This window comes from Equus quagga, chromosome 7, assembly GCF_021613505.1.
Source record: "Equus quagga isolate Etosha38 chromosome 7, UCLA_HA_Equagga_1.0, whole genome shotgun sequence".
In the NCBI taxonomy this organism is placed as follows: domain Eukaryota; kingdom Metazoa; phylum Chordata; class Mammalia; order Perissodactyla; family Equidae; genus Equus; species Equus quagga.
In genome coordinates, this window is record NC_060273.1 from 116,301,948 (window position 1) to 116,323,594 (window position 21,647).

General features: G+C 36.9%; 1 protein-coding gene across 2 annotated transcripts in view; it reads left to right on the forward strand.

The window, feature by feature from the left end:
* Nucleotides 1-21,647, forward strand: part of FAM172A (family with sequence similarity 172 member A) — a 384,459-nt gene that overhangs the window by 245,985 nt on the left and 116,827 nt on the right. Inside the window, exons 9-11 of one of the 2 annotated variants that reach the window (XM_046665308.1) lie at nucleotides 8,775-8,891; nucleotides 15,470-15,554; nucleotides 20,773-20,795. In XM_046665308.1, the coding sequence (XP_046521264.1) occupies nucleotides 8,775-8,891; nucleotides 15,470-15,554; nucleotides 20,773-20,780 (210 nt within the window). In that variant the 3' untranslated portion in view covers nucleotides 20,781-20,795. Of the gene's footprint in view, nucleotides 1-8,774; nucleotides 8,892-15,469; nucleotides 15,555-20,772; nucleotides 20,796-21,647 lie in introns of those variants that run through there. The other variant, XM_046665307.1, reaches the window with a different exon arrangement.

Consider the following 21,647-nt stretch of genomic DNA (forward strand, 5'->3'; position numbering starts at 1 on the left):
ATGTAAAGAATAATTTTGAAAGCTATAGTCAAATCTCAAATACACCAAACGTCTATGTGGCAATTCAGTGTAAAGGTTTTTTTCCCCAGCTTTAGTGAGGTATAATTGACAACTGAAAATTGTGTATATTTAAGGTGTACAGCCTGATGACCCCGATATCTGTATGCATTGTGAATTACTCACCACAGCCAAGCCAATCAACATATCTGTCACTTCACACCTAATATAAAGGCTTTTAAGAGAAATCTGTTAAACAACATAATCTCCTATTCTCTGGTTGTCTGCTATATATCTTTGTGGCAGTAAATCTTGTCCCTTTAGCCTTCTTTTTCCCAGACCAAAAGAAAATTGTATGCTTTAAAACATAAGTACAGTCATACAACATAAAAGAATATTTCAGTCAACAACGGGCCTCATATACGGTGGTGGTCCCATAAGATTAGTATCATATAACCTAGGTGCATAGTAGCCTATACCATCTAGGTTTGTGTAAGTGCACTCTGTGACGTTTGCACAATGATGAAATTGCCTAACAATGCATTTCTCAGAATAACATCCTTGTCGTTAAGAGACACAGCTGTATATTAACACTCTCCCAGCTGACTGTGTATGCCTACCCCTGCTGAACCTAATGAAATCTTTGCCACAAGTTTTTAAACCATTAAATGATTTACAAATTCTCTCTCTCTATATATGTATGCACCAAAGTGTATATACCAATTAATAAAGGCTCATAAGTGATTTTTAAGCTGAGTATTGTGCACATGCTTGCTACTGACTTGCATTGGAAACATTTCTGGGTATATATTACATTTATAAAGTTTTAATAAGTTTTCTCATTTTTCCATCTAAGATTATGTATTATCACCATTTCACCATCTCCTTTGCTAAGCATGTCTTAGTTTTTTGGACTGGCAATATTAAGTCCTTACTTATACTTTTATAATATATCCACTTCAAGTATATCCATTGTAACTTTCAAATCTGTGTTTTATAATGTCTTGCCTACTCTTATAACATTACATGATAAAACATTTTAATCAAACAAGTTACCTTGATGAACCCTTACACTGTTTTCTTAATATGTGACCTCTTTTATTTTCTTCTGTGCATTTAACTTGCTATTTTCTTGATTGGTAGAATAAGTTTTTCAAACTGTTGCCTTTTTTCTCACATCATTTGTTTTTGTAAAGCACCAGTCTTTCCCAACTCCCAATTGTCAATCACTTAATATTTGGGTTTTTTTCTTTTTTTTTCCTTTCAAACCTACCTTACACATGTTTTTTTGTTGTTGAAGGAGCCTGCACGTGGCAGCATGGTCTAGGCAGGAAAGGAAAAGGAAGTTATTACTGCTCTCTTCTGGCCGCCTGCAATAATAAATCATAACTTGCCATTCCCTAACTGGTGGCTGGAGACTTATCTTCATAAATGCACGTGACCCAAGAAGTTTCAGTTTACACACCCCATCCCTTGGGGTTCTTGCCTGTGGAGAGCCTTTTCCTTCCTGAAATTAGACAAAGGTTGTAGGAATTGAGGCTAAGGCTTCAAAGCACAGGAAGAGAGAATGTTGTCTTATCCTGTTGCTAGAGTGGAGCTCCAGCTGGCCATGTTTACCTACCCAGGGTGTGAGGCTGCATGTCCATCTGTGAGGGGCTCAGCACAGCACTAAGGCTTGCCCTTAAGTTTTGAACTTAGGAACCTTTGGACATATTTCTTGCATGTTTTCCTACATGGTTATTTTTATAGTGGCAACTATATAGGTTTTGAGTTTATGCTTAAAATGCTAAGCATTGAGCACAATGAAACTATAAGATTTACCCCTTTGCTAGAGTAACATTTAACTTCTGTGTTATACATACAGTAACCATATAATTTACCATTCAAACCAGAACACTTTTAACAGTGTAAGGGAACACTATTAATAATTATGCCAGGTCAATAGACGTAAACCAGGACTGTCTTGGGCTAACTGGAATGTACGATTATCCTATTTATACCTAATTATTTCCTTTGAAAACATTTGAGCAAGCCCAAATCACTTTACATAATCAAGGAGGTGGTGGTGGGAGTGGGTATAGTAGTTGTATGACACTTCATGACTGCTACCCTATCAGTGCAAATGTTGATGTCACTGGAGAGTACATAGATACCATATCTAAAAGGAAGGATACATTTTAGAAATTAGAAATGCATGTCAAAGTAATAATAATAATAGCTGACAGTATTGATCGCCTACATGCCTTATCTCATACCCTTCAGCAACCCTATGAGGTGACTACTACTATTATTCCCATTTTTATATTCTTATAATGGTTAACCAAAAATAAAAATTTAAGGACATCTAATTCCAAAGCCTATGCATGCTTTTAACTACAACACTATACTGCCTTCCTTTGGACATACTTCCTATCTCTGTGATTATCTTTTTAAAAATATAGCCACTCTATGTAGAAAAGGGACTCTCTTTCTGCTAGCTTGGCATTGCTAAGCCAAGGCTCTGTGCTTTTTGCTGGCCCAAGTAATTCTGAAAGAGTTCACTGGTGGCAGGAAAGTGGAGCTGCCATAGTATGGCTTCAACAGTTCTACTTTAATTTTCAAGTGCCTGGTGCTATTACTGATTTAGTATTCTGATTACAGGATTTTAAACAGACATAATAATCAGCTCTTCCTACTGTCTGGTTTGGTGGTTTTAGAATTATTGAACCACATACTCTAAAGAAAAAGTAGCCCTTCATAATTTTTTTTCTTTTAGGTATCTATCACTTTTTAAAAAGTAGTATTTGTCATTAAATGCATTCTAGGCTAGGCTTCTCTTACCTGCTCCATTGAGAAAGGAGAATACACTAGTTTACACAAAGGCAGTAGTTTGCATTGTGTGGTTTTGTGGGATCGTCTATTATTACGATTTACTGTGTGCCAGGTTCTCTGTTGTTGCTTTATATTTAGTTCATTTCATCTCACAATAACTCTATGACTTAGGAGTATTTATCCTCTCCCTCTTACCCGTGATGAACTTGAGACACAGCAAAAGTTGAAATAATTCACTCAAGGTATCGTTACCAGAAGTGGCAGGATAGAGATTTGAACCCGGGGAATCGGACTCCAAAGTCCTTGAACCCAACCGCCACACTCCTTACAAAGACTACTTACTTGAAAGCTTCTACTTTCAAAAAAAAAATAGTAGGGAATGCAGATGAGAAGTGTGAACTGTGAGTAGCATGTGAGAGCTGAGTGTCATACTTGTCTGGATTTCCTGCTGGGCAGTTTGGTCTTCATGTTTCATCTGCTGAAGTGTGTGTATTTCATTGTAATCACTAGAGGTGCTTCAAGAGCCTTGGGTGACAGAACCAAGGTTTTAATGTTGCAGCAAAGATGATATTTGTTCTGTGAGTAGCATGCTATTGTGCTATTGGGATCAACTTGTATAAAAGAATCTTCAGGAAGACATTAACAGACATTAACAGAAAGGACTGTCAAGCCCAGTGTCGGCTGATTAGTCATCTTGGTCCAGGGCACATTTTTAACCTGGTGGGCCTGATAGCGTGCAGGGCAGTATGCCATATGCCAGGGGATATACAGGTAGAAATGTAAAGTGATGGGAGAGATCTGTGGTGAAATACCATAGCTTATCAAACCACATGAAAACTACACTCAAGTAGAAGCACCGAGTGTAATTGTAATCTTCATGCTGAAAATGTGAAAAGGTACCAGCTTTTCGTACTTCAAACCTTTGAAACAACTTAATCTGAAATCTTAACTCAAGGAGCTCTAGAGGGAGCTAATCTATTTATATACATATATATTTTTAAAAAGACATCTCAAACCTCAGCCGTGCTATTAAGCAGAGTGATGATTCATTCATGCTCATACAGTAGTAATGATCCTCAGATTTATAAACGTGCGGTAGTGTCAGATCCTAATCTGAAGGAAACATGGGTCGTTTGATTTTCTTTCAGAGTATTCTTTCCTGTACAAGTGATTCACAGGCTGTAATCCTCACAGTGCATATGTGTAACACATGTCAGGATTTAAAAAGAAGGTAATGGCTTTTGCTGATGAAAGACTTTAAAACATTTCCCTCAAATGCATGTGTAAAACACATCATATATGCAAATATAGATATGGCCTGCATCTACATATATACATCCCTACCCCCAACCCACACAGGCCTGTTTCAGGAGGTCCTCTTGGACTTTAAAATATAAGACAAATTTATTCTGAGTGCCATGACTGCTGTTCCACAAATATCAGAAAATGAAATTATCCATTTCTTCTTTTAGATTAGGGTGAAGACAACCTAGTTCAGAGTTCACTTCTTCTTTTGATTGGGAGCATTGAATCTAGTATTGGGTTGGGTTCATAATTTCCAAACCCCAGGGCCCTGGACTAGAGATAGGAAACTACACCCAAAGACTTGATGGCAGAGCACCCCTGGAACATCGATGTCTCCCTGCCCTCAAAAGCCTATCTTCTAAGCTAAGACAAATGGACAGCAACTTTTTAATTTAGTTGAGTGGAGGTAAAAGAGTCTTTGTGTTTTCCTTTGCTAAAAGTAGCTCTGGAAGAAATGAAACCTAGGGAAAAGTTACAACAGCTGGTAAGTGCAAAAAGGGAATTAAGGAACTTTTAGGGTAACATCAGTGTTTAGATTTGTCCAGTTACTTGTGAAGATCACAGGCAGGTACGTCATTTGAGGGCCTTGGAGAAAGCATGGTGAGATAAGTTAGGTAGACAGAAAAGGTCTATGTGGTTTCTGGGGAGAGATGGAGCAGCTCTGTGGAAGAGCTGGAGTGCACATAGAGGGGAGCAAAGGTAACTGCTGCTGACCCTGGTCCTCCCATGCCACCCCTCTGGGCCTCTGGTCTACATCCCACCAAATACTTTTACACTCTGATAAGCTCTCCTATCTTGTTACAGTTACTTCATGTTTAAAAATCTTACTCTTACTCTGGAAGAAAAAAGAAATAATGGCAGGGGTTTTTTTTTCCCTCTCAATTTCAACCTCATCAAAAATTTTAATAATAGTAAGATGAGCCAGCATACAGATGGTATGTTTTAATCTGTTCAAAGTACGTGATATTTATTGGGTTAGTTAAGCTTTTGTCAGACTGGGAACATGCAATACTGTAAAGGAAAGAACAGATTAATTGTGATTAATTTAAGGTGGGAGGAGTATGAATAGATACCTGGATAGAATTAAGAAGGGGAAACAAAAAATCAGGTGACAGCATCAAATATTTTGTATTAATTCTCAAATCATCAATATGATTTGTAGAAATATCTGATTTCCCTCTTATCCAAGACATCATTTATTTTAGAACTGTAATAATAATTTTTAAATGCTATCGATAGCCTGTTTTTGCTCGTGGCTAATTTCTGTCTCAGCATGATTTTTAGGATTTCAGCATTCCTTACGATCTGGATTTGGATCTCTCTCTCTTTTTTTTTTGGTTATCATTTTTTAAAAATGTCTAAGTCAGTGAAATACTGTATATGTGAAAAAGGAATTAATCAAATGAGTTTATTTATGTAAGAGTATTATGGTATATTACTGAGAAATAGACCTCATGTGATACAAATGAAAGAACACAGAACTTAAAGTCACATTCAAGTCAGAGTCCTGTCACTTTTTATCTGTGTAGCCATTAACCAGTTTCTTGGCCTCAGTTTCCTCCTCCACAAATGGGAAAAATGATACATGTTTTGCCTACATTTCAGTATTATTTCAGAATAAAATGAGAATGAATATGTATTCATTTTGAAATTTGTGAAGTGCTATTCAGATAAAAATAAATATTATTTACAGACAAATACAAACAAACAGTATTTTAATTCTAACTTTACCAAACATAACCTATTAAACCATGGAACTTTAAGATGTTGATGTCTGGGGCATCAAATTTACTTTTCACTTTTATCCAAATGAAGACTTTATAACAAAAATGGAATGCCATCCTTTCTTTTTGAAAAATTGGTGTAGGTGTTAAATTGATCTTAAATGTAATTGTTTGAAGGGATCACTTAGCAGGTACTTCATAGTTCATTCAAGTATACATGGAGACATTGAGATCAGAGGGGCTCACCCTTTTTAGAGACTAAAATCCCTTTAAGAATCTAGTAAAAGCTAAAGATCCTCTTCCAGAAAAATATTCATATCATATACAGAATTTTGCATGGCATTTCAAAGGTGTTCATATCCATGGAGCCTAATAAAAACCACATCTCCACCTTAGATTGACATATAGTAAAACTTGGATGATATGGCTTCTTCCCTTTCAGATTTCTGGGTTTTCCAGACTATTGTGGTCTTATATTATAGACTATTATAGAAATTGTGTTCCTGCCCAGCTGCACTTCTACCCATCCTTGCTTTAGCTATATTCCATCTAAGGTCTGTCTCTTAAACAGTCCTGATTCCTGTGTTCAGTCCACCCCCACCATTGCCGTTCTCCAGCATTTTTCATCAGTGCTCATTCCCAGTGGAGGCAGTAAGGGAGGGAAGAGAGGTTATGAACCAGGCTAACAAATGCAAGAAGCAGAGGCTTTGGACAGAAATGGCAGTTGCGTGTAGTTCCAGTGCTACCAGATTGGGTTGCACCAAGACTGAAACAGAGGTAATAGTCTGAAAAACTAAGCTGTTAAGATTTTCACCGACTTACAATTCTACTAATCCTAAACAGTCAAGTATTTGAAATTCTTTGTTACTGGGTTCATTTGTAAGCAGCTCTTCATTGAGATCCTCTGAATTTGACCCTTCTATACGTCTGATACTATAACATGAAGGTGATTTTTAAACTAGAGGACTATAACAGTGTGGGGGGGGAATCGTGCTAGATTATAATGTGATTTGATGTGATGTGAAGAAAAGTCGCATGTCATTACTTCCATTGTGTGAAATATTAGCCAGATGGACAAACAAACCAAAGCTTTTTTTCCTCTGGTACTCCGTGTAACAACTGTATATTTTTCCAGGTTTGTAGAATTTTAATCCCTCGATTTTCTACTCTTGCTCTAAATATTCAGCCTATTCAACTCTTAATTTTGTATCCTTTCACAAACAGTCTACAATATTTAGTGTCTTCACACACCACCATCTTAAATAAGTCAGCGTATGTTAACAACAACCGCAACAAAATCCAGGACAAATATTTTAAAATGCAGACATTCTTAGAATACCAGAAGAGCGTGTTCTTATTTTGTAACTTCAGCAGCAATCGCTCCAGATCTCTAAAAGTGTTCGTCTAGAAAATGAGAATAAGGACATCCAAGTTCTTCATGGGCCAGGTGGATTCACTGTTGTGGAATTTGGGGTTTTATTATCTAATGTCGGTTTAAATTTTTATATTCTAGTGCCAGCGTGCTCCAATGAGAATCTATTTTTAAAATAAAATGTAGAAGGTAGCAAACTACTTAACAATGAATGTTAAGTATTGAATTTGAGTATTATCTTATGCTTTTAAAAATATTAATTGGTATTGCATGGTGAATTTTTGTAGTAATATTGTGACTTTGAGAACCAACATTTATTTTAAGATTTCCAAGTTGTATAAGCAGAAAACACAGAGCGCAAAGCTTTAAGGTGTGGAAATCTGCTGAGGCAGCATTAACGGTGAGTTAGATCCCCATTAGGTAGCACTCAGTGGAAGGGGATGTGCATATGCCGGATTTAAAGCAATTTAAAAGAGAGCGACACATCTTTGCTTCAGAATGCCAACAGGCATCATTTGGTATCAGAAGCGTGGCTTATAGTGTTCACTGTATGAGCTTTCATCACCATTCAGAATCCTCTCTTTTTTTAAAATGCGGTAATATATTTTTGGTAGACAATTCATAGAAATTAATTGCAAATGATAGAGAAATTGCTCTTTTTTAGAGAGAGAAAAGACAGTTGATGCAAAGAAATAGTAAGGGCATGGCTATGAAATTCAAGACTACTACTTAGTATATTTTAAGTAACTTTTTATTAAGTTTTGTTACATCTGTTGTGTCAAATTAGGGTCACTAGTGTTAGTAGATTAAAACCTTTTATGATTATTTTGATTTAGAACTGTTATTTTTCAGTTTCTTCATCTTGCAGACCACTGATGAATTCTTCAGTTTCTTCAGACCAAACAGCTCTTTTTTAAATTTTAGAACCATTTAATTTTATAGAAATGACACGCTATAGACGGACTTTAAGTATAATAGTTTGTCGATATAAAGAAATAGATTAGAAAGAGAAATGATATTGATAGGCTTTGAAGAGAAAGATCTTTGTGGGCATTTAAAGCAGCAAGGAATTACAAGGCGATGGTGAAGAGCAGGCTACTGAACTGGAGAAGTCAAAGCAAGATATCTTTCTTTACTCATGTGCCGTCTACTGAAAATTAGAAGTTAGTTCCAAGCAGCTAACAGTGAACCCCAGGTGCTAACTTCCCTGAAGCACTGAAATAGGAAGTGGTGGAAGAAACTCGTAAAAGAAACCTTCAGGGATTCCTCCTTTTTTCCCCTGTGATCCCTTTAATCCTTGAATTGTCAGACCACATGGAAAATAATAGAGCTGCATAGTTGTAAGACTTAAGTGGCATTCTCTTTTTAAAGGAAAATATTAGGTCTTTTCACATCTCTGGACAAGAATAGGGCATGTGTTCAGGGTAGAAAAGACTAACTTTGAACAAGAAACGCATCTTGCTTTTTCATTTTTAATATAATATTATTATTATCTATGACTAAGCAGGCTGCACCCAGTAGGGAAAAAATTATAGCTAATGTTTTATTTTCCTTTTTTAAAACAGATGATTCAACGAGAAGCAGATGTAAAAAGTAAGGTAACTGCTGTGGCGTTGACAGACTCTGTTCACAATGTGTGGCATCAAGAAGCTGGCAAAACGATTCGAGAATGGATGAGAGAGGTGAGACTGGATTTTTTCAATGCTGAGATGAATGAGTGTGAGCCTTTATATCTTGAGCCCCCACCAACTTATATCACCTCCCACCCCCAAACTCACTTTCTAGAGGCAGAAAATTTAGAGGGAATAGAAAAAATGAGATATGATTGAAATAATAATATAAAACCCTTCTGAAGAACAAATACTTTTTTGAAAGCCCTTTTCCCTTTTTTTGGCTTTCTATAGAATATATGTATGCATACAATATATAGTAGGAACTCTGGCCGAAGAAGGTCATAATCTGTTAAGAGATCATTATTCCCTGATATTTAGTTTTTCCACCAGCTATTTAGCATTGCTGCTGCTTAATTACAAGAAAGCAGTTTAAAGTACACTGCATCTCATCCTTTTCTTGAAAGGTGGTCAGTATGTTCCACTCTTAAATGGATTGGCACACTACTACTGGTAGGGGAAGAAGTAAAAAGCTGAAGATGTTTCCCAGACTCTTGAGCTAGGAGAAACCTAGGGGCTGGTCGTGGTCCAGCCTCAGACTAAGAAAGTTTCTTTTCACACTTCCTAAGGCTGGTGAACCTGAAAACTAACAAGGACTTATTGAACTTGCTCCCATCTTTCTAAAAACTTTCACTCCATTATTTCTTTTATTCCTATTGCAATATAAAACTGAAATATCTTTTTATTTATATTTACCTTTCTGATGTTACAAGCAATTGACATTAGCCACACTATAGCAATTGTTTAGTCAAATCATATACTTAGATCTGTACCAATAAGCTTGTTGAGCTTCCTGACTTTCACCCAGTTTTTGTTTATAGGATACCCAGACATTTATCTGGCTGACCTCTCACCACAGATATCGTGGGTAACTTCTCCAGCCCTTGTGTTGCACTGTAAGGACCAGAGAGTTAATGTTTAAAAAGAGTTTTGAATAAATAGAAGGACTAGGCATATAATCCCATAGGGTGTTAACATAATGTCACCAGTCTGTTTTGACTGTTGTTATTCTCCATTAGAAAAAGTACTTTCATCATCCAAAAGTCCAAAATATTTTTATTCCATTCCTCATAATGCTATTAAATGTATAAAGGTAGGTTTTTAATCTATTCTAACACCCAGCTGTTTTTCTGACCACATTGCTTTTCATGTTTCTCTGTCCACAAGTTATCTACATCCCTAATTGTCTTTTCCAAGGGCCTAAACTTTTTTAAGAGAAATTTTGTGTATTTCATGCCTGTTCTTTTTTTGTGCTATTTGTCTGTCAAATGGGTACAGAGACAGTTCCCAGCATTATATAAGTAGGAGAGTTAATAAATTAGCTGTTAGTACCTTTTCCCCCCACACAAAACCAATATGGAGTTTAATACTTGTCCCAAACTAGAAACAGCCCTGTTCCTCATTTTTCAATTGGGAGTTCTTCATGTCTCATTCCAGGTGACAAATACAGCAAAATTTATTTAGCTTTACTTCTTTAAGTATTTCTAACTAAGACTCGATTAGGTATCCCCTTCAAATTCAGAACATATTAATCTGTGCATTTTTTCATCTGACTGAAATAGACAGTAGTTGAATTCATCTTAATTTAATCAGAGCTGTCATTAATTTCTTTGCAAGCATGGCTTTTATAAAATTTTTTAAATTTTTATAAATGACCTAGTTCTTGAATAGTTCTTTCAATTCCCTCGATTATGCCTTAGGCATGAAGCAGCATGAAGAGTTTTTTATTATGACATACCAAAATTCAAACCACACTCAGTCACTTACCTAGCTGTGTAGTCTTGAGCAAATTATTTAATCTCTTTGAGATTCAATTTTCTCATCTATAAAATATAATATGTACCTTGCAAACATGGTTGGGAAATAACATATGTACAGAAATAGCATAGTTGTTGGCACTTTAAAGAATCTCAGTAAATCATAGCTATTATTGTTGTTACCTTCTCACCCCCAAATAATATAAAATACATGAGCTGTATTCTTCTTTTCTTTATGATTTGCATACGGAAAATAACTTACAAAAGAGGAGCAGTTCAGAACAAGGAATTAGGAGAACTGAGTTCTGATAATGATTCTGGCTTAGTCCCTCACTAGGTAAATCAGTAATGTACCAGGTACTTTGTCTCCTAAGACTCATTGTCTTGGGAAATCCACTCCATCTTTCTGGGCCTATTTCATAATTTTGAATTAGAGATAATAATTCTTATTCCATCTACATCATGAACTATTGTGAGAATCAAAGGTGGTAACCAAGAAGAAAACCCCTTGAAAAGCAAATGATACTACTAAAGAAATGAAATGTGTTATTATAGAAAACACTATAATATCCTGGAGATGAAAATTATTAGATCGTTGTTGATGGAGCTCTGAAATTATCCCTGCTCAAAGCTCTTCCCTAAAACAAGAACAGAAAGGGAGACTACAGAAGTCTATGCCAGGTACCCTTGTCAGTAAGTGTGTGATCCCCTAGTAGAGAATTCAGTGTGGTTTGGCAAGATGAGCCCAGTGTTTCCCAACATTCAGGAAGAAACTCCATCCCCTCTTCTTTCTCCTTTTTTAGTCCCTATCTGTCTTTTGGCCTCTCAGTGATTGGCTCCATTATTTCACCAAACATTGCTTTCAAATTTGTAAGTAGGATGGTGGTACAAATTGCCTAGTCATTCCTCTTATACTACAAATTAGTAAAACTTCTTTGTTTTGTTGTGGAATCTACAAAAGTTGAATACATAGAAGAGTGGAGGACAGTGGTCACCAGTGGTGGGGAGGTGGGGGAAATAGATGTTGATCAAAGTGTACAAAGTTGCAGTTGTGTAGGCTGCATAAGTTGAGAGACCTGATGTTCAGCATGATGAGTGTATTTAATAATACTGTATTGGATACTGGAAATTTGCTAAGAGAATAGATTTCAGGTTCTCTCACCACACGTGCAAAAGAGTGGCAACCATGTGAGAAGATATGTTAATTAGCTTGACTGTAGTAATCATTTCACTGTGTATATGTATATGAGATTCTCAGGTTGTATTCCTTAATATGTCGTTTTTATTTGGGGAAAAAAAAGGCTAAGTAGGTAAATGCCATTTCCTGACATAGCCCTGGCCTCTGAAAGTCTCCATCTAAGCCAGATGTGTGGTTCAACATAATGGTGGAGAACCCTTACCTGTCACCATTCGACTCTGAGAGTCAGTCCTGGAAACAGCCTGGTGAATCCTAGTCGTTCTTGTCTGAGGACACAGTGCCTTCTATATTAAAGATCAGCCTCCAAGGCCTTGGTGATTTACAACTTAGGCAAATGAAATAAAAATGAATAAAAACCTAAACTCAATCCGGGCAACAAGCATCTCCGAATACTTCCAAATACCTTGCACAGGAATACCTACTACCTACTTTTCTCTTTAAACATAATGTACTAAGTTTTAACCTTTTTATTAAAAATTTTAATTCATTTCATTTCTACACTGAAATATTGTCAACCCTTGGTTCAGATGTCAAAGAGAGTCACTCAGCACTGTGGCCTACAGGCACTTCTAGTCTGTATTAATAGTTTCCAAGCTGTAGAATTTCACAAAGAAGACAATTTACAACCACAAAAACCTGTAAAGTCATAATTTCAGAGTAAGGGAACTTTAAATTGAAAGCACTTAACTTTAAGAAACACCCACAATATTGCCTCTTTTTCTCTTTTTCCTTAGACCCAGAAAAACTCTAGTTTCATGGCCCATCCCAGTTTGCTGGCTCTGGCCAAGGGCTTCTTTCTCTCTGCTTGTTGGTTGGGATGACGTGGGGCTGCATCCGAGGCTCAGGCGTGGCTCTGTTGGTACCTCTGGTCCAGCATGCCTTGTTGTCTGCTCAGGGCGCCTGAGAAGAAGACCTCGGGGGGCTGGGAACTCTCTCCAGCATGTGTGGAGTTTAGGTAGGGCTTTCCTAGTGGGCTGCCTCTGGTGCCATCCAGGACACTTTGCTAGTGTTCATCTCAACTGAAGAACTGGGGTGGGGGGCAAATTGGGACGTTGAGAAGAGGGAGAGAATAAGCATTAGAAAAACAATGAAAGACATTTCTTTTGTAAACTATAGAAACGCATCTCAGAATAGGGAGTTACATTTGGTAAGATGGAATTTTAGATCGAATTCATATGTAAAGGCTGTTTATCTTTCTCTTATTTCTTTCTTTACATATATCTCCCAGTATGTTTACATTATTTTATTTCATTATACTCTATCACATGGCAAACATTTTCTTAGCTTGTTTTGCCCTTTTTTCTGTATATTTTTCTATGTGGGGTAAAAATGTCAAACATACATCACACACGCACGCACACATGTACACTCGTCAAACTTCTAGTATCGAACCTGTACAATCCTACACAAGTACTTTGTCATTCCAGAGAACTTTTGGACATATTCACTTTAACTGTAGGGTGTTTAGTTTCTATCCTATTTTTGTGAGAGATCAAAGCCTAAACACGTACCTAGATAAAAACTGAAATTTCAGACTCATAAAATGTTAACCTATATTTTGCTTTAAATATTTGAGTTAAAGGTGACCTGGATAAAATCCGTTTTGTTCGGCATTTTAAAGTCAATGATAATGAGTTAGAAAATGATTAATCACCTGCATATTGTAATGTACCGTCACTTTTATTAATACTAGAAATATCTATAAGACAGTTTTACATATGTAAAATGTAAGGGAGCAGTATTAAGACTGACATATCACCTGGGTAATAGCCAACTTTCATCAGAGGTGGAGGTACTACTAGGATGAATAATAATTAAAATATATACCTAATCGCTGCTTGTCTGTCGGTAGTGCTAATTGCTGTCATTGAAAAGACTGAATTGTTTAAGAAAAAGAGAGAGAGAGAGAAAGTCATTCTTCATTGAAGCTATCTCCCTGTATCATTGGGAGCCTATTTTTAGTACCTATAGAAGTCATGATTTTTGAATTTATTAGGGGCTGTGATGAATGATAAAACAAATCATCCATTTGCATATCTTGACACTGCTTTGGAGAATACTTATTTCTTACAAGCAAGTGTCACATTGTATATAAAAGCTGGCTAATTGTGTGCTAATCTTCTGCATTATCTAGAACTCTCTGATGTGGTATTCTATCAATAGTAATATTAATTTTACTTATTTCAAATGTATGAAATATCTTCTAAAACCCTATTTCTTTTATAATTTCTGCTCTCTTACATTGTATAATTTTGCATTCAGCTGCTAATTAAGATTAGGAGTGCAAGTTATAGAATATGTATCCACTTTAAACCCTCAAGCTTTTGTAATACATGAAAATACTAATATTTTTTCCATTTTAAATGTAAAAAGAGAGAAAGCATTTAAGAACATCACTAGATGTTGTGTTTGTTTTCATGGGTTTTTTTCCACCCAGTTCAATAGTTTCATTGATCTACTGTTTCTTACAAAAATCTGCCATGCTTTGTGAACTTCACTTTCTAATCTCATACAGCAACCCTTCCTTTATGTTATTCCTGCTCTCCCTGGTCCCAGAACAGTAGGGTTGCCTTGACAAATCTATTCAAAAGCCATTCCTCGGCCTTTATTGGTGGGGACTGGGGCCTTTGAAATTCTGTCCTCACTGCAACACAGCTGACATCTTCTTCCAGACAGAATGAATTAAGGAAATACAATAAGACACTTGATCTACCAGTCAAGGATCTTTCCACAGTGAGGACGGATTCCATGGTGCACAACCAGGGCAGCAAGCATCTAAAAATACACAATACATGCTTGTTTACTAGAATAACAATCAGCGATTTTTCCAACATGATTGATAGGACGATTTCTTTTAAAATAAGATCTGTCTGGAAATTCATTGTGTGTGTGTGTGTGTGTGTGTGTGTGTGTGTTCTGAAAATTTTTTATAAGTCGTATGTGGTTAATCATATTTTTTAAGCCAGACTTCAAATACAGACTTAGAATGTATGGAAGGAATATAGGTTATTTTTATTTCATTTGTCTGAGTTGTTAATCATCTTAGAGGTTGATTTTTAATATTGAAGGCTTTGTGTCCTCAGACACACAGCTACAATTCACAAGGTTGTGTTTCTTTTGAACTATTGATACAGCCTTCATTGAACCAGGTTGAAGTAAAAATTAAAAGATATATTTATATGGGCCAGATTTTGAGGAGTAATTGTAAAATTTGTTTCTTCTAGTATTACAAAGATGAAGAATATAGTTTAAAAATGTAGCTATTCTTTCACATGTTTAAATTAATATTTATCTCCATCTAAAGTCAAAAATGGACGCTCTTTTCAATTTCCCTTAATTATAATCCTAACCTTCTCTTACAAATATATTGCATCATGGTTCACAGAAAGTTACATGTCTTCTTAATGTCAGTACAGTTGATTGGCTGAATTGTAGCAGATAAGCTTTTTCCCACAGTCATGTTGGTCATAAATAATTACTGTTTACGTAAGAAAAATTTTTATAGTGTATGGGGAAAAAAGCCTGAATATACTTCTAGTGGTTGATTATGTAGGATAAATTAATCTCTGCAGCCTAAAATGTTGGCCTTGGCTTAAATTATGTTTCAACAGAAAATTGTCTCTATTACATTTCAGAACTGTTGTAACTGGGTCTCTAGCTCAGAACCCTTAGACACATCAGTGGAGTCCATGCTGCCTGACTGTCCCCGAGTCTCAGCAGGTATGTGTTTGATGAAAAATGTGTGGATTTTTTTTAAGGTGAAAAAATATGCTAATAAAATGGGGAATTCTGTTTTGCGAATTAAGCATGTTGTTCTGCCTTCAATCTTTGAATGAATTATTGGTAACATATGGCATGGGTCTGATCTGCTACCATAAATTTGCTAAGTAGCTGAAAATTCTTACCAACAACCTCAGTAAAGATGAGTAGGTGAAACAATTTGATAGTGATATAGACAGTTGCTGTAGTAGCTTAGGGAGACAAGATGTATATAAGTAAAAAGTTGATTGAGACAAGGACTGGCTAGGCATACAGGATCTCAGAGTATTTATCTCTGATTGAGTACCAATTCAGTGATACAACAGGCAGGCAAGGCGGTGAGTTCAGAGAAGAGAAATTGCTGTGGCCTAGAGTCTTCAGAAAAGTTTCTCCTGCAAAAGATTTTGGCTGAATCTTGTGTGTTAAACAGGATTTGGACTGTAGGAAGATGTGCAGGATGGCATTCTAGGCAAAAGAAACAGAGCAATGTAAGCAGTAAGGCTGGAATGGATCTGAAGATGTTCACAGAAAACTAAGGCAGGACTAGCCTGCCTATTGCAAGGAAAGAGGTGGCACGGTGAGCACCTCAGGAACCAGGTGGGCTCCAGACAGTTTAAGGATGGTACTGATTTCCAGCCTACAGGATTTGTACCCTAGTCTCTAATCTCTACGTAAGCGGAGAGAGTGACATTTTTCATTGCTTTCTGGTTTTGGCTTTCACAATTCTCAACCAATTTTGATGGTAAACACAAAGTGAGCGATGGTACCTGGTTATGGCAACAGAACAGAAATGGGCTTGCTTTGGCCATTGATGCCAGAGAATAAGCAGAAGTTTTGAATACAGACTATTCTATATAAAATCATAGGAGATAGCTAATCACTAAGTACTCAGAGTTGCAGACATATTTACAAATTGGAAGGAAATAATTGGGAGAACAGTTCAAATACTAGGTAAAGAACTTTGATTATAACTAAATTTCACTATCATTAATACCTAAACTTGAACTGAGCTTCACTGTCATTACAGCTAAACTTTTAAGGTCTGTCAATCAGGGTTCAATAAGAGAAACAGACCACTAGGAGATATATATGCTACCATATATATACATATATGTGTGTGTATGTGTGTGTATTACACAACTGATTTCGTTTATTAGTGGTAGTTATATTCTATAAAGTCGCTGAGAACACTGAATTTGTGAATACTGAATCATTACTCCTAGGGGAAATACAGGGTTAGGTTCCTGCCAGCCAGACCAATTTTTCTTAGGACAAAACTTGCTACTCTCTCTAACCTTCTATTCTCTGTGGGTTTTTATTTCAACAAATTTGGCTTAAATCAGATTTCATATACACTTTCCCGCATATGTCCATTTCTTCGTCAGATGTTTATTGAGTACTTATTATGTTCCAGGCACTGTTCTGGAAACTGAGGCCATAGCAGTGAACAAGAGCTTATCACATCTTTTTTTTCCCCAAAACACTAAAAAAAAAAAAAAAAGAACTGTTTCCTGGCCCTCTGCTAGGAGGTAGGTTCCTCCTTCTGGAGGTGGCATCAGCGTAAGGTGGCATCAAATGAGAAAAGAATTAGGGCCAGCACTCCCCCAGCATTTTCCACACCTACTCAGAAAACTGAATGGTTTTTCAATCAAAATCAGGGATTTCCCTCAAAGAGTCCTTAAAAAATGTTGAACAAGGAGTATACCATGATCAAAATGGGATTTTAAAGAAGCTTAATTAAGTAAATGGAGAAAAGAAAGGAGCAAGAAGCCAGCTGCAGTAGACTCAGCAGGCTGTGACAATAAAGCAAATGTATGGGCTGATGGCATGAACTGGAGTGGTGGCATTGGGAACAGAGAGGATAGGAGAGCTAGAGCAAATATGACTCGGGCAGAAGCTACACTCCAGGATGATAAACAGATTGGGTGGAGGCAAAGGGAGAAGGAAGAGATGATAAGCTCCAATAAAAAGTAACTGGAGTAATTTTCTTTTGAAAGCAAATAGAATACTAATACTTGACAACTCCACATTTAAGAGTTGGCAGTGTTGCACCTTGTATTTAAAATGAAGTCTGACTTTTCAGTTGTTGTAACATATAGTGAATGGTGGGTTTTGAGTGGTCTCGAATATATGTCAAGTGATGCTTCCCACTTCTTTCTGTTAATAGTGTTTCCTACCAGTAAAATTAGCCAGTTAAAAACACTGAATATATTCAGAGAATTACATAATAGGTTAATAGGATCTATGTTTACTGTATAGCCCACATTCTGATTGGTTGGTTGGTTGTTGTAAAATGATGACAGCAAATATCTGCCCACTTATCTTGTAGAAATGTTATGAGGACAATTCTTATATTAACTGAAGGGATATTTTGAGTCCATCAGAAGGAAGACACTGTAAAAATGTAATGAGGTAATACATATTCTCATTATCATTTTAGAATTTAAGGCTATCATTTATTTTAAAACTGTTATTGATTATCTTAATCCTATAGGAGTGAAAAAGCATTTGCAGAAATATTCTCCCTTCCATTTTCCTGTCTCTAATTCTAGTTTTAAATAACAAATGACTTAATTATTCATGTTTTCCTATGTTCTCTGTGATATTGATAAGGGTCCCAAAATATTACACAGAAACCAGGTCACAGGAAGATAGAAAATATAATGAAGAAAACAAAAGGAAAACCAATAGTTGAAAGAAAAATGTTCAGTAGGACGTAGAAATCTGGAAACAGTAAAGCTGAAAGCGACATCGGGGTAGCAGTAAAGGTGAAATTAGAAATGATCTTGTATGGTGTGCTGCTCCCCCAAAAACAGCTAATAGGATTTTTGGCTCTGTACGAGGAGACATTCCCCCAAGGTGAAAGGAAAGCACAAAATGAATGTTTGAAAACAGACAAGGTTACAGAGCATTGACATCTTCTGACATCTTGCAAGTCTGAACACAGCCTGCTTGGTTGGCACGTAGCTGACAGGCTGCTCTTTGCCAGACTGGTTCTAACTGGGGCTAGGTTTGGGTAAGTGCTGCTGCTGAGGCTCCTGTACTTTCAGCCCTCCCAAATGTGCTTCTTATGCGCCACTCTGGGTGTGAGCATTCAGTCTGCATGCATTCATTCAGCAAGTATTTACTGTGGACCAGATATCGCTCCAGGTGCCAGGGACAGAGTAATGAATTACAGCTGATAAAGATCCCACATGGAGCTTACGTTCTAGTAAGGGTGACAGACAAGATAAATAAGGAAAGTGTATGTATGTTAGATAATGGTAAATGGTAGGAGAAATATAAAGCAGGAGAGAAGACCTGAAGTATGTGTATTTGGAGGGGAGGATTTGAATTATTAGAGAGGTGGCCAGAGATGGCTTTGCTGAGAAGATGTCATTTCTAGGACATTCCTTCTAGTCAGAATTGCCGCCACCTCCCACTAATAAAGACAGTATTTGCCTGTCTGTCTTTAGAGATCTTTTTCCTGGACTTTAGGGTACGTGCTCAGTTCTGAAATGTGTGCCGTTATTCCTTCCAGCAGTCTCTTGTTCTGGATCCTTGAAAACCTGCCTTTCTCATCAGACCCACTTTACCAGTCCTCTAAGGCTTATGGTAACCACAAAGCATAGTTACCAGCAAGTTATTAAGATTATTCCACTCTTCCTGAAGCGACTCATAGAGAAAAGTATAACACGTGTACAGCCCTCTGGGGCTCACAGACAAGGCTGCTTATGTCCGGAGGTGAATGGACAGAGCCTCTCCTGGCTGACCTGAAGGGTGAGGGGAAATCAGTCTTTTGACACACCTGTGGTCACTTTACACCAGACACACAGGATGGAAAACTATTCCACAGCTTCCTTTTCCCACCTACCATTAAAGAAACACCTGAACCTAGATTCACGCAGACTCTGAGGTCCAGATGTCTGATCCTCTCAACGTGTTTCCTCCCAGAACTTTTATCCATCTCATTTTTCCTCACCCTTGTCATGGTTTGAGACAGGCTTTTCTCTATTATTTCAGCTCACCTAGAACACTTAATGTAAATCAGGGCACCTCAAAATTAGAAAGATAACAGCATAATTATTGAAAAAAGAAGAAAGGAAAAAGAAAAAAAGAACCATAGTAGTGGTCTTAGGAGTTAAGGATTAAACTTGAAAACTTACTATATTTAGATAATTGTTTCTTGTTTCTGGATTTAGAAGAAGGGAGCCATTGATAACCTGTACCTAGCTGTCAAGCCCCATTTCTCCACCAGAACAGAAATTGGAAAATTAGCAATTTCTAGGTGAATTTGAATTGTAGAAAACCTGCTAATGTAACTTTAATTTTTCTTTATTTAAATAGTCCAGATTGACTGTTTACACTGACTTAACTTACTGAATATTTGCTAAATATTCACTTCACTTTATTGCTGAAAATATGTCTTGATGAAATGACACTAGGGAGTTCTCTCTCTTCTTTGTTAATGAATAATCGCTTCCTTCTAAAGATAGCAATGAAAAATCAACAGTAATTGCTTCTAGAGTGTGGTATCATTCAGAATGTGTAGACAAGTTGAGTTGTCTAATATATTTTTAGCCACAGCTCAAATTACTTAAGTGATTGAAAATCTCTACTTTGCTTTGTAAACAGACCTTAAAATTCAAGGCATATTAGATATATGATGCTGGACCACTTTTTGACTACACATACTGCTCAAGAATTGTGGCATTCCTCTTTCCATTCAAAGGATATATATTCTAATCCTTTAAGTGATGTTTTCATTAACTAAATAGCACTTTTCAGGCAGTTTTTGTTCATTACTGTAGAATTGGCCTTGTAGCTGTTATTCATCGGGTAGTTTCCCTATTCGTTGTTCTGTGCTACCTTATAATTATTAGTTAATATCAGGGGTGAGTATTCTAAAAGTTGACCACCATAAGTTCCTGTGTTTTCAGTGAATCATTCATTATAATTAGCTGGAATCAGGAACTCTGGGGAAATAACTGATTAGAGAATCATTTAAAATAACTTATCTAAATCTGTGATGTTTGTGTAGATCACCAATATTTGCCCTGATTATGTGTACTTAGTCAGGTCCAATATTATCTGTGATTTTGACTCTCTGTTTTCCAGTAATCACAGCGAATGTAAGTAGTCTCACTCCAGAAATCTCACTTTAAAAAAAAATTAAAAATAGCCACCATGTTTTTTACAGCTTTCTGAACCAATTTGTGAAAAATCCTTCCAAGAATTTGGCAGTAAAGGTGACAACTCTCCTTTTACTCAACTAACTCTTCCCTTTAAAGATAAAAAAATGTAAAACTAATTATTTTTGGAGTGCTTTTGGATAAATAACAAAATAATACGAACTTGCATTTGTACTTGAAAATTATGAGTTAATTTGGAATAACTACTGTTGCTGTCCCCATAGCAGTGTCTCATAGCTCTTAATGCTGTGTCCTAATTATTGGGAAAGTAAGTTGAGGACCAGTGATACCTGAGGCAGGAATACCATACATTAAGTATTGACCTCCCTTCCCACGACTGTCTGTGCCTCACTTGTCCTCTCTTTCTCTTTCCCTCTGTCAAGTCTGTCTGGGTCACTGCTCTTGATGGCTTGCTCTGTCTGCATATTGCTCTCTGACTCTCTTTCTCATCTGGTTTAGTCTCTATGTTTGACTCTTTTCGTACAGTTTTTGCTTCCCTGTCTCCCTGGCTTCCAGTCTCCCTGACCTAGAGACTCATTGTCCTGCAGCCTCTAGAATCTCATCTCCCCCAGCCCGAACCCTGCCTGCCCCTGTCTGACCTGTGTGGTTTGCCTGGGTCCACTGCCCTTCACTTCTCTTTGACTGCCTGATATGTGCCTCCCTCAAGCCACAAGGTCTCCGCTCTTGCCCACACATTCCCAGTCTGCTCCCATCTACACACCTTCCCTGCCTGCTCTGTCTGTCTTGTCACAAGACATCAAGTTACCAGTGGTAAATCTGTCTGCTGGCAAAAATACCCCCAAAACATTCATCTTCAGAGAAACTGCATTGCTTTCTAGAAGTGATTCAGAGCATCTAAAATAAATATTCTTTGGTACTAAAA